The 13,351-nt window shown below is 37.5% G+C and overlaps 1 protein-coding gene across 1 annotated transcript; it reads left to right on the top strand.

Annotated features, from left to right (window-relative positions):
* The first annotated feature begins 10,062 nt into the window (after window positions 1-10,062).
* On the top strand, window positions 10,063-11,358 carry LOC149926626 (uncharacterized). The gene is made up of 4 exons (XM_090159102.1): window positions 10,063-10,289; window positions 10,359-10,960; window positions 11,021-11,166; window positions 11,230-11,358. The coding sequence occupies exons 1-2, from the start codon at window positions 10,141-10,143 to the stop codon at window positions 10,606-10,608; spliced, it is 399 nt and encodes a 132-aa protein (XP_090015228.1). The 5' UTR covers window positions 10,063-10,140; the 3' UTR covers window positions 10,609-10,960; window positions 11,021-11,166; window positions 11,230-11,358.
* The last annotated feature ends 1,993 nt before the right edge of the window (window positions 11,359-13,351 follow it).

Raw genomic sequence — 13,351 nt, 5'->3', positions numbered from 1 at the left:
CCATCATACTCTGTGGGGTTGTCTTACCAATAATCGCCAAGGGGACCTCCTCGTTAGCTGGCTCGAGGATACGGACCATATGGTCCTATTAAACACAGGGGAAATCACTAGACATTCTATCAACGCTATGGACAGTGCGCTGGATTTAACGTTTGCAAGTTCCTCTCTTGCACACCGGATATCGTGGAACACCTTGAGGGTAGGGTCCAGTGATCATTTCCCCATCCTCATTGAATCTGCGGATGGGGCCTATGGTCAGCGAAACGCACCTGCAAGGTGGCATTACCCCAATGCTGACTGGTTGGGTTTTCGCCGAACCATTGACGAAGGCTTACTCCATCCTGATTTCCCCTTGGCGGTGGGGTCCATTACAAATTTGATATCCAGGGCAGCAAACGTCCACATTCCAAAGAAAAGAAGTGGCGGTCCAACGCAACCCCGCACCCCACAATGGTGGGATGCCACTTGTCCAATAAAACTCAAACGAATGAATGCTCTACGAAGGCGTGCACGAACCACCAGGACAGTCGAAGCTTACGTGCGGTACCGGAAAGCTGCGGCAGAATTCCGACGGTATGCAAAAGAGCTCAAAGGAAAAGGCTGGCAGGCTTATTGCAATGGCTTAAATACCCATACCTCCCTTACCCAAGTCTGGAATAGGGTCAAATGGTTCAGTCGAGGTGTCCCTTTTTCACACAACATCACAATAATCCACGATGACAGAGTCCTTTCTCAGCCTAATGACGTTGCCCGAATCCTGGCCGAAACATTCCAACAGCGGGTCCATCTCCTGCCAACAACTTATCTTCCATCCGGCAAGACGGCGACTGACAACGTTGCTTCATGGGATATTTACAACCTTGTTTTTACCAAACAGGAAATCGATCGGGTTTTATCCAGTCTGAAGAACTCAGCCCCTGGTGTCGATGACATCTCCAACCTGATGTTGAAGAATACTCCTACAACACTGCAAGCCAAATTATTAGACCTCTTTAATTACCTTTGGGTTCACGGTATTTACCCCAAGGAATGGAAACATGCCCTCTTACATCCTATCTGTAAGCCTGGCAAAGATCCACACGACGTTCAGTCCTACCGTGAGATTTCCCTGCTGCCTAATCTAGGGAAATTGTATGATAGGTTGGGCCTCTTTCGTCTAAACTGGTTTTTGGAAGGTAGCTTGGCCATCCCAGACACCCAATCAGGCTTTCGGAGAGGTCGCAGGCCGACAGACAATATTCTGAGACTCACACAAGAGGCTCAGATAGCTATGGCTCGTGGCCACATATGCATAGTGGTTTTCCTTGACCTTAAAGACGCTTTTGGAAGTGTCCATCATCATGCATTATTAAAAAAATTGAAAACACTGGGGGTCACTGGCAACCTTTATGACTGGTTGACAAACTTTTTGACCGAGCGCACTGCGGCTGTCAAGGTTGGTGGTACAGTGTCAGACACATTCCCTATAACTCGTGGCCTCCCTCAGGGGAGTGTTCTCAGCCCTACTCTCTTTAATATAATGCTGGCAGACGCTTCAAAGGGATGTCCAGTGGGCGTACAACACGGTGAACACGCTGATGATCTGGCTATCTGGGCCTCCGGGCCCCATGCCGAGACCCTACAAGAACACATCCAAGTGGCTCTGAACAATATGGAAGTTTATAGTACAGACTGGGGCCTAACATTTCAACCCACCAAATGCAAATATATGGTGATACACAACAAGCGGAATACTGACTTTTATGATGATATTTTCTTCAGTGTGGGTCAGACACATTTGGATAGGGTAGAGACATACGTCTACCTTGGTGTCACTATTGACTCAAAATTAACTTGGCGAAATCACATTGATAGCCTGCACAAGTCCTCTATGAAGAGATTAAATTTACTGAGAGCTGTTTCATCTACATACTGGGGTGCCTCTAGACGAGCTCTGAGGGTTTTATACACTCACCTCATTCGTTCACGCTTGGATTACTCTTGTTTGGTATATAGTACGGCGGCGAAAACTCACTTAGATAAACTAGACAGAGTGCAAAATGCAGCGCTTAGGGCGATTCTTGGAGTTCCCAAATCTACTCGCATTGCTTTGATGGAGGCAGAAGCAGCCATCATGCCACTTTCTCACAGACGAGACTTGTTGGGAGTTCAATATCTAGCAATAGCGGCGGCATCAGATACTCCAGAATATTACAGGAGGCACGTTCAATCGAGTATTGCCGAATTGCGACCCTACGAAAATAAATGGCAATCACATAAAACTCCTCCCATGCTTAAGTATTGGAAGAAGCTGGAGTCACTTAACCTTGCTCGGTACCACGATCAGGAACAAAGGAACGAGACCATTCCTCCCCCGCCCCCTTGGGGGGCTGTTAATGCGGTGGTGAATTGTGACTGGCTACGGCTTTCTAAGGGTAATACATCTGATGTAGAACTATATCAGCTATTTTTCTCAGAACTGGACCGCATGCACCATAATCAGACCATTATTTATACTGATGGATCTGTAAGGGATGATATTGGCTGTGCAGGTGCCAGTTTTTGCATTCCGGACATGAGGGTAGACAACCAAACTTTGGTGGACCCGGGCCATTCCATTAGTACCGTGGAACTGTTTGCGATCAACCAAGCATTGCGGTATGCTCAGAGGAATTACATTGGAGATATAATCATATGTTCCGATTCTAAATCAGCTCTCATCATGCTCTCTGGTTTTAATTCAGATCCCCAAGTTTTAACTTTTCGGGCCTTGAGTGCTACATACAAGGGCAAAATCTCATTGTTATGGTGTCCTTCACATATAGGAGTGCCGGGTAATGTTGCTGCGGACCGCTGTGCCGACATTTCTAACATCTCTTGTCCCCCTCTAATTTCAGTGTTTCTCCCAAATTCTAAATCTTGTCTGAAATTGCGTTGTACTAAATTGTTTAATGACATATGGACTTCTGAATGGAAAAAATTTGTGCAAAGTCGTGCTCAGGGTTTTTATAAATCTGATCCCACCAGTGACGTCATTTCTGCATTGAGACTTCCACGTTGGAAGGACTCCCTCATTGCCAGGTTCATATGCGATCGTTTACCTACAAATGAAAGACTATATAATATAAATTTGCGATCTTCCAACATATGCTCAAGCTGTTCTTATGATAAGGTGCAGTCTGTGGATCATCTTCTTTTCACTTGTGAGAGTGGTCAAAAAATTCGACCTAGGCTCCTGGGTTCTCTAGTCACCGGCAAATATGATACAAATAGAAATGGTGTAAAACAATCAGTTCAGCATGGAGACCTGGCGATTTTTATTAACGATCTTTGTGACATTTTTAAAGTGGCGAAAATCAATTAATGTTAAGTTCCTACCTTTGTTTTGCCTAGTTTTTTAATTGGCTGTCATTAGATTTTGTCTGTTGTCAGTTTTTTCTATTTTCGTTTTTGTTTTTTAATTTTTCCTCTTCTTTGTTCTGGTGCTAAGTCCTTTTATGTAATTTTGGAGTGTGTGGTGCGAAGACCCCGCTGTCATAGGCACCAAATAAATATCTTTCTTATTTTGAAAAAAAAAAAAAAAAAGGTTTTAATTGGGTTTATATTGTTAGTTCTGTCTTATTTATACTCAATTTGAATATTAATTACATGTTTTTATTTCTAAACTATTTTTTAAGTATGGTACCATAGGTTTATAATTATGTACCACATAAGTGTGTCATTTCCATATCTTCAGCGTGTTAAATAGTTTAATAGGCCTAGTTCTTTCTAGAATGACCAACCATTTTTTGGTGGTCTTCACGCAAAGGCATTAGGCCTAATGCATGCTCTTTCCCTCGTGGCCATGGTGAGCGCATTCATGGAGCCAAACAAAGCCGTAGGACCGGTTTTAATTTGTTTTTAATTTTAGTATTTTTATCCCTTTGGGTATGACATCAATTCCATGTCATTCCACACGTCAATAATTATAGACTTGGGATGGTACTAAAAGTCTAAAAATCACCTCTTTTAAAGCCACATCCCAAAATAAATGGTTACCAAAATGCCACTTTTTGCGTCTTCTACGTTAAGTATTGACGTCACTTAGGAAAATTTACCCTTTTAACATAGGATTCGGTAACTACTATTATTTCTTTAATTTTATACGTATACCGAAGTTTGTTGGTTGAGTAAACCAGATTGTCAAAAGGTAGTGCTGCCATAAGTAACATAATAACAATATGTATGACTATATAATAAAATATTTAAAAGAAGGAACTCGTGGAATCTTAATAGAGCTATTCACATATTGCCTACAGGGAAATATGCAAAAAGGGGCGAAATACACCCGAGGTACCTACCTATTTAATAATGTTTGAGGTAGATGGCGACACTACAAAGTTTATGAAAAATAAACTTTTTTTAAAAAGTTATTTATTAATTACTAAATTATAGTACTTTAAATTCTTATTAAAATATATAATTTTTGTAATTTAAATTAACGATTAATTTTAACAGTAGTTAACACTCTCTACCATATATGGCACTATAATACAATTGTAAACTATCCAATCAGGGAAGATAATTTTGTATTTTAAATCCCTACAAAACCGTTCTCCACTAAAAACTGAAAACTTTAAACCAATCGTTGAAAATCAAAATTATGGCGTCATGTTGCTATCCGAGTGCCATCTACTAACAAATAACGCCATCACCACGTTACCTCGGATGAATTTTACCCCTTTAAAGTAGTCTCTGCCCCTTAAAAATTGTAAATCAATCTATAAAACTTTTTATTACGAAAAAGCCACAGCAAGCTTTCGGTTTAAATTGAGAGGAGGGTTTTGGAGAGGCCAAGTTTTGGGGCGTTATTAATTACCAATAATAGATAATTAATGCACCTTGGTAAAAAATAAGCTATGATGTCGGTATGTTTTCTGTAAACGTTTGAATTGAGTATGCCTGATGAAGACTGCTTGGACAGTCGAAAGCTTGCTGTGGCTTTTTAGTAATAAAAAGTTGTATTAAAATTCCATGAGTTCCTTCTTTTAAATATTTTATTATAAATTTATTTACCATGGTATCAATAGGTTTTAAAGTTTTAGAATATGTATGACAATTAGCAAATATTATCACCGAACAAATTTTCAGAACTATTGCGTAATCAAGGTCTTTATGTTTATAATATTGATAAAATTATGATAAAGTTAAAAAAATAAACTTTAAATGTCGTAAGCAACTGTAATGTTTTTTTTATTTTATTAAAGATAATTTCAAACATTATGTGTTTTTAATTAACGTGAAATTAGTGTCCTTATCTATAGAAAACATTCGGGTTTTCTACAGAAACATTTGTTATTTTTTATGGACTATTAAACTTTTCTATGGAAAGAATATTAATTTTTTAAAGAAATTGATATTCTTTCTATAGAAAACATTTGGTATTATTTTATTGACAGTTAATTTTTCTATAGAAAGAATCCTGTTATTTTATAGAAAATCCAGCAAAAAAATCAATATATTTTCTATAAAAAAGCTATTGATAAAAATCCTAGTTGTTTTATATAAAATCATAATGCTTTTTCTATAGAAAATATATAGAAAATTCTGGAGTATATATTTTATGTTCATAGAAAATTGACCCAAATTTCTATATAATTTATATAGATAATTCCATTTTCATTTCTATAGAATTTCTCTAGAAATTTTTTGTAAGGGTGCAGTTTAAGAATACAATAAGGTTCATTAACATAAGTGATATTGCAGAATCACTAGGACACACGTTGTCAAAGTCATTGGCCGCATTTCACGCGTTAACTGGCTGCGACTACACTGGGCCATCTTGCAAAAATATAAAGAAACTCAAAAGATATTTGCAACATTCGGCCACAATGAAAACATAACACTTACAGAAACCACTGCAAACCAAAATTGTTAAAAATATTCCAATGAAATAATTTTTACGATAAATTTTTAACAAGTTCTTCCGTTAAAATGTTTAATATGTAAGTTTTAAAAACTGAAATAAAAGAATTTGTGTGAGGTTAACGGTAATAGTGAGTGTAGGGAGCTGTTGACTCTCGTGCCATGAAGGGCTTTCCAGCACCCTCCTACGCGTTGTAACCCGGCCAGCTGAAAAAAATGGTTTTAAAAGTCATACGATGACTTAGGCCTAAGATGGTGCCTTGGGTTTATTATTAAATGTGTTCAAAATTACACTAAATATATGCTACACTATTAATCCGGTAAGTATTTGTAGTCAATTTTGTTCGTCTTTGGCGGCATCTGACGCTAGAGGGCAGCCACTTTAGGTGGCAGACACGCTAATTATGTATGATACCAACATTTCCCTTTAATTGACGAAGGAGTCATCCTTGTAAATTGATCTTTTTGCTAATTAAGATGGCGGTCACTAATTAACGCTGCCACTTATGACCGGCAGACTGCCAGTTTTGGTAGAAAAGGTGTAAATTTTTACGACGCGAGCTTCGGCGCTATTAGTAGTCTGCCCTCAGTCGGGTTGGAAGGGGCTTCGTTTAATACAGTGGCGGATACATGCGGGGGGCGCACCCCCCTCCCTTGACGTTTAAAGAAAGTGTCGGCTCCTATTTTAAGGTTAGTATCATTGGTGAGCGAGAGATGTCACCAACGTAGAGTTTAGTCGAAATTGAAACAAGTTGAGCTAGCAAATTATTCCCTCAAAAGTAGGTGCCTCGACGTACCCCTTCCTTTGATTGGCTTTGCGTAATCACGTGCGCAGTCAACACTTAGCTTGGATTGGCTTTTCTGCAATCACGTGTTTCAATCACGTAATCGTCGACTTTCAAATTAATGACAATACGTTTTTATTAGATAGATATTAATAGATGGAAGCACCTTCCCGGCGATCTAAGCAACCATAGCCAACTTTGTTGCATAGACCCAATCAAAAATACAGAAGGCAACGATAGAGTCGACACTTGCTTTAAGCTTTGCATGTGACTTGATGATTTGTTATTACATCCATACAGATATTTTATTCCTATAAAATCTTTTAATTTAATGCCACTATCACTAATCCGGTCAATTTTGCTATTAATAAAAATCCGTGGAATCACAACCAATCAATTTTTTTACTGTATTCTGAAACATTTCAAACTCAATTTTTTGTACAGAATTTTTGTGTTGAAAATCGTATCAAAATTAATAGAATTATAAGGTATATTTCTGAAATCGATCAAAAAAGTATCAGATTCAACAAAAATATGATAGTGCCCATCTTTGCACCCATAGCTCAAGATGTCTTTAAGCGTGTCCCCCCCCCTTTAAGTTCTTTGTGTATCCGCCACTGGTTAATTATGACGTTGGTTACGCGTCACCACTGGAAATATAAATATAAGTATCACAATTCCCGTTCTCCCAACACCATTTTTTAATAATAGTCTGTAAAAAAAATGAAGTATTAAAACTGAGATAAAATAGCAAAATATTTACATATCCACAAAGTAAACATTTAATTAAATGAGCTCTCGCATCATTATTAACTAGTGTTTAATGCTAGTCGTGGACTTGTCACCATACGCTAGCGTGAGACTGCACGTCTTATGACAGTTCTTATAATCTTTGCTGTCCATAAAACGAACTAATTTGCATCTCTTAAGGGGGAAGACTACAGTGTGTCAGAATTTATTGCCCGGTGTACCTAGTAACAGAGACCATACCACCGGAGGCCGATCATCATAGTGCCCTACGCCAGCGTCCCCTAGCCCGGACAGGTGACAAAACCAGCATGGGTAGCAGAACCCCACTACTGATGGTCACACCTTGGACGCAAGCCACCCAACCCAGCAGAAGGAGCAGTAAAGAGTGGACAAATCCCCACTTCGCTCACAGCAGTGGGAGTAAGAGTGGATGCTGTAGCAACTCCAGCCGACACCCCACCTACAGAGGCAGAGAGTCAAACCCTTTGGAGAGAGCGCCTAAAGGGGAACGACGGGCACACAGCAGCCCAAGTAACCCGACATAGCTGGCACCGGAGATCCCGGTGTGACTCCAAAAGGCCGGGAAACAGGACCGCCGTGCCCTCATACGGAGGCCCGCAGCCCCACAGCAGGCTACCCAATCCGCCGAGGCGGCCAGTTTGCACGGACCCTCTCCGTTAGCCTGGGCCGAAACCCAGTATCCAGCCCCTACCTGACCGAAGTCGGAGGTGGAGATAGGACCATTTGACCAGAGCTTACATCTCCCAGTGCACCACCACCCTTATGGGTTACAAGAGCCGGACCCCGACTCCCCGGTAAAGCCACCAGTTATTGCACACCCTGACCCATTAAGGGCCAGGGGGAAGACTACAGTGGCCATTGTCTACTTTAGCGTTATTTCAAGCTGAACTCTTTTAATTTTGTATTTTAACTTATAAAATTAATATTTAAGTGTAGAACAGCCTCTTGTTTAGTGCTTAAAATAATTTTGACAATTATTTTAATTCGGACCCCGGAGCTAATCAAGTTGGGTAAGCGCCCAAACTATCCTTTAGTTAGGACCTTATATCTCGTTAATATTAGAATTATCACAATTATTTTAACCACTAGAGGAAGTAATTTAAAGAATTTTTTATTAGCTACTTGTGCAGAAATATTGAATAGAAATTAAAACAACAAAGAGTTAAAAGTGCACAAGAAATTTTTATTAAAACATAATAAAATTTTATTTAAGCGACTAGTTTCGGCTGTGCGTTATTGTGCCGTCATCAGGGGAATGACCCGTTAACAAAAATTCACTTAATTTATGACCTTGTTTTTAGTAGGCGTGGTTAATTAATAATTAAAACAATTTTTTGCACTTATCTAATTTATCAATACCGGGTCCATAGTCGCGATTAAGACATTTTTTATCGTTCATTGCGGGTATTACAGTGTTTTTTAGGGATAATAGAGTCGAAGTTTATTACATGGTTAGTTTCGGTGGCATTGGTTGCGAGAGCGGATTTTTCTAGTCTTTTATGTTTGACGTCAGCGTAGTGTTCTTTTATGCGTGTTTTGATACTGCGTTCAGTTTGTCCTATGTATTCGTGCTTGCATTCACATTGTATGCCATATATACCAGATTTCTCTTCCATTTTTATTAAGTCTTGTAATGATTTAAAACGTTTGGTTATTTTATTAATTGGTTTAATTAAATTTTAAATTTTAATTTAATGATAAACTAATTGAAATCAACTTATCCCCTATAGAAGTGAATGATATTTTAACCTTAACTAAACTTTGTGTAGAAAACCCGTTTTTCTTATTTAATGATGAATTTTACGAGCAAACTGAGGGCCTACCAATGGGGCTTGAAACTAATGCACTAAAAAAGTCTAAACTAAAACCCCTAATTTGGATCCGTTATGTTGACGACATTTTTATAGTCTGGCAACATGGCTTAGAAACTTTAAAAAAGTTCCACATATAAAATTCACATTAGAACTTATGAACGATAATGTTTTGCCCTACCTCGACGTACTTGTCAAAAAAACCAAAACTAGTATTGTAACCACTATCTACAGAAAACCCTTTTCAGTCTGTACTATTCCACACAAACGTTCTCAAAATATGTCCTCGTTCTACACTTTGGTATATCGTGCTCTAAACATTTGTTCTAAGAGTAATTTACAACCAGAACTGGATTTCCTCAAACTAGTCGCTATCGATAGAGGCTACCCACCTAAAATTGTTGATATAGCTGTTAATAAATTTGAAAACTCCAAAGATGTAACTAAACGTACTACTTTAAAACCGTTTGAAAAAAACCGCCTTATTGTTTGTATCCCTTATTATCCAAAAATAGCCAATAATATACAAAATAATCTAAAATGCAACATTGCCTTTAAACCAATTAATAAAATAACCAATCGTTTAAAATCATTAAAAGACTTAATAAAAATGGAAGAGAAATCTGGTATATATGCCATACAATGTGAATGCACGAATACATAGGACAAACTGAACGCAGTATCAAAAAACCCATAAAAGACTAGAAAAATCCGCTCTCGCAACCCATGCCACCGAAACTAACCAAGGTTCGTAAAAAATGCAAGATGCTTTTACTATGATGGATCTACAGCTCAAATCCAGAAAAGTACAAACGGTTAAGATTAATAAGCATTTCCGTTCAAAAAGTACGCAAACTATCGAGAAAAGTCAATCTGAAAACAAGCTACCTATGCCAGAGGAATTGAAGCCCTCTTGCAGTTGTCAATCTAAGGATTATGCTGATTCTAGTACTCAATACTACTCAAGTGATATTAAAAATGAAGATTGCAACCCAGATGACCTTAATACCTCATTTTACGAACCCTCTTCGGAATCAGAGTAATGGAAAATATTTTTATATCTCCTTTCATTTAATTGTGTCTTAAATAATGCTTTATTTAAAAACAGGAGTGATTCTGACTTTGATATTGAGGAAGAGTTACCCGAAGGTCCGGCTGGAGGAAAAAAGTTCATAGTGTTTATGAGTAACCTCATGCAACTCTTCACATTCTGTCGACACTGCTTTGGGGCCACTGCTGCGAAAATTAAATATATTAAGGGGTCAATGGTGTGCATCGAATCTCTTTGTGTGAATGGACACTCTCAATGCTGGTATAGTCAACCTCTCGATGGAAAACAGACTGGATCCAAAGTATAACCAACCATCTGTATTTCTGCGCTGCGAGTAACACTTAAGAGGAGAAACGAGATAAATGGCTCAGTCTTCCAAATCACATTTCAAATTTACATAAAAATCACCCAGGGAGCTCATTTAAAAAATGTTTGCATGGACTTTTGGATAAAAAAACAGAAAGAAAAAAAACTTGGATAAGACAGGGAACCTTGGCTCACCTTCAAGTTGCAAAAATTGTCGAAGCGAAAAGGCTATTGAAAGACGTTGAATTAACTTCCGGATATGGAGGGACAAGTTCGCTTGAGGGGTACCACGCTACTTTGTTGTCCAATGCCCCTAAAAATACACATTTTTTTTACGAAGGAATGCAATCGAGGTCAGTATTAAATTTTGATATGTATTATAAATCGATTTACTATTCACTTCATTTAAATAGGCTAGCTTTATCCGCTCTCCATCACAATGAAAATTGTCAAAAAGATATAAAGAAATTTGGTGACGTAGACCAGTGTACGTATCGATTCTCCAAAGCCAAAAAAGGGAAACCTACTTTGGTATTTCGAAAGGAGGATTGTACCTATGGTGAGATTATTAAATTTATTTGTGATATTTTGAGAAAAAAAATTAAAATATTTTTAATTTTAGGTTATGTCGAAACGCTATACCAAAAGGTTCTAGAAATGAGAAAGATTTATCCCACTTACGAAGAAGCTAATAAGTCTTTGGGAAAAGATATTGTACCACCTCCCCTTTCATATTCATATGATCACCCACCGAAAGAAGAATTACTTACAAAATTTACAAGTAGATTTTGCCAAAAAAAGTAGTTTAATGATTCTTTAACAGTCTGACTGATTAAAAAATTCTAATTTTATTTTAAATTTGTAAAACGTTTTAAAAATGACAACCCTTGTAAATTATTTTAAAAATGAGACCAGTTTATTAAACTCCTGGAGCATTTACTTTTTCATGACAAATATAACTGAACCTTTTCTAAAGAATTTGACTAAATCTCAATCACTAAAATTTAAACATGTAGATATCCTTGGTAAGTGTCATCTAGTGAGGGAAATCTTGCACGAATGCGAGAGATAACACATGATGGAATCACTACTCTCAATCGCTCACCCAGATTTTTGTAAATCATGCCAACAAATTGCCTGTAGGCTGTATATCTGAATCGTCTAAAAACAAAAATAATAATGAAATAATTTTTATAATATAATAATGAAAACCAAACTTATACATTGACAAATTATTTGTCAATGGTTATACATACGCATTTGGATCATTGTTAGGTAACCCAAGCCTTCTTATAAAGTTCCGGGCATATAATTGGTACGCTGTGTTTAAAACATAAATGTTTAGGCACACTGCCTCAAATCCAGGGTGTAGAGTAATGCACGAGACTTCTTAAATTTTATTTCTAACTTCTCTCTGCTCTACACAGCACGTACACTCATCCTCCGTTGCCATAGCTTTACAATTTGTACATCTACACCTAATTGGCATTCATTTAAAATTAATCACATGGTTGAAACCAATTAAATAATTGAATAATTGAAAATAAATACACTCACCAGGTATTCACATCTGCATCTAAGCGGTGGCCATAATCATCTGATTCATCAGAATCATTTGATTCATTATAACTATAATTTTCCGATATATCAGACTCACTAGAACTACTACTATTTCTTTCTGGCTCAAATCTATATGGTTCTATTTGTTGCATCGCTAAAATGTAAAATTAAATCACTCGAAATTTAGGACTACCGACTACGAGGTTTAAATTGCCGCTTAGGCGCTTATGCAGTTTCCCGCCTGTGACGTCGGCCTTAATATAAACACGTGACCACTAGCGTTTTCCCGTTTTGGAGTGGATCGCGTCGTCTGCTTAAATATCCACTTTCTAATGCGAATTAAAAATTAATTACGGTCACAAAATAATAAATGAACTGTTTTTAGGATATATTATACTGTAAGCTTCACGAAAAAATAGGTTTTTATTTTTATTAAATGTAACCTTTAAACTCATGACAACATGAAATTAAAAAATAGATTCAAATTTCGGTTCCTAGATGGCGCGAAAAAACGATGAAACTCCCGAAATTTGAAATTGACCGTAAAGTGGTCAAATTTAAATTACGCGCGGTCGACTGGCCGGAAATGGTCTGAGGTATCCTTGCGCCGACTGTACTATATATTTTGTCTTTCTTAGCCTGCAACTGACTATAGATGTATCTGAGGCTTATTTCATAAAAAAAGCAATGAACGATAAAAAATGTCTTAATCGCGACTATGGACCCGGTATTGATAAATTAGATAAGTGGAAAAAATTGTTTTAATTATTAATTAACCACGCCTACTAAAAACAAGGTTATAAATTAAGTGAATTTTTGAATAAAAATTTCTTGTGCACTTTTAACTCATTGTTGTTTTAATTTTTATTCAAGGGGCTGTTCACAAATAACGTAACGCGGTAGGGGGGGGAGAGGGGGTTTGTGCAAGCGTTACTAATTGTTACGTGGGGGGGGGTTCACTAAAATGTTACGTAACACATTATTTTTAATATCGTAGAATAAAATTTTCATAACTTTCAGAAACAGTTGTAATTACTAAAAACATAAGCATTTTCATTGGTTTACTCACGTTTAAAAGAATTTCATATGACCTTGATCTACAGTTTCGCCTATTTCCCCCCGCTCGGGATGGACAAAAGTGCGAGAACGATTAGTCTGGATCTACCACGTGAATTTTAAAGTCT

The sequence above is a fragment of the Leiobunum rupestre genome, chromosome 9, assembly GCF_980474605.1.
Source record: "Leiobunum rupestre chromosome 9, qqLeiRupe1.1.hap1, whole genome shotgun sequence".
NCBI classification, from domain to species: domain Eukaryota; kingdom Metazoa; phylum Arthropoda; class Arachnida; order Opiliones; family Sclerosomatidae; genus Leiobunum; species Leiobunum rupestre.
Note: the sequence above shows the minus strand (reverse complement) of the source record. Positions and strands in the feature narration are given on the sequence as shown.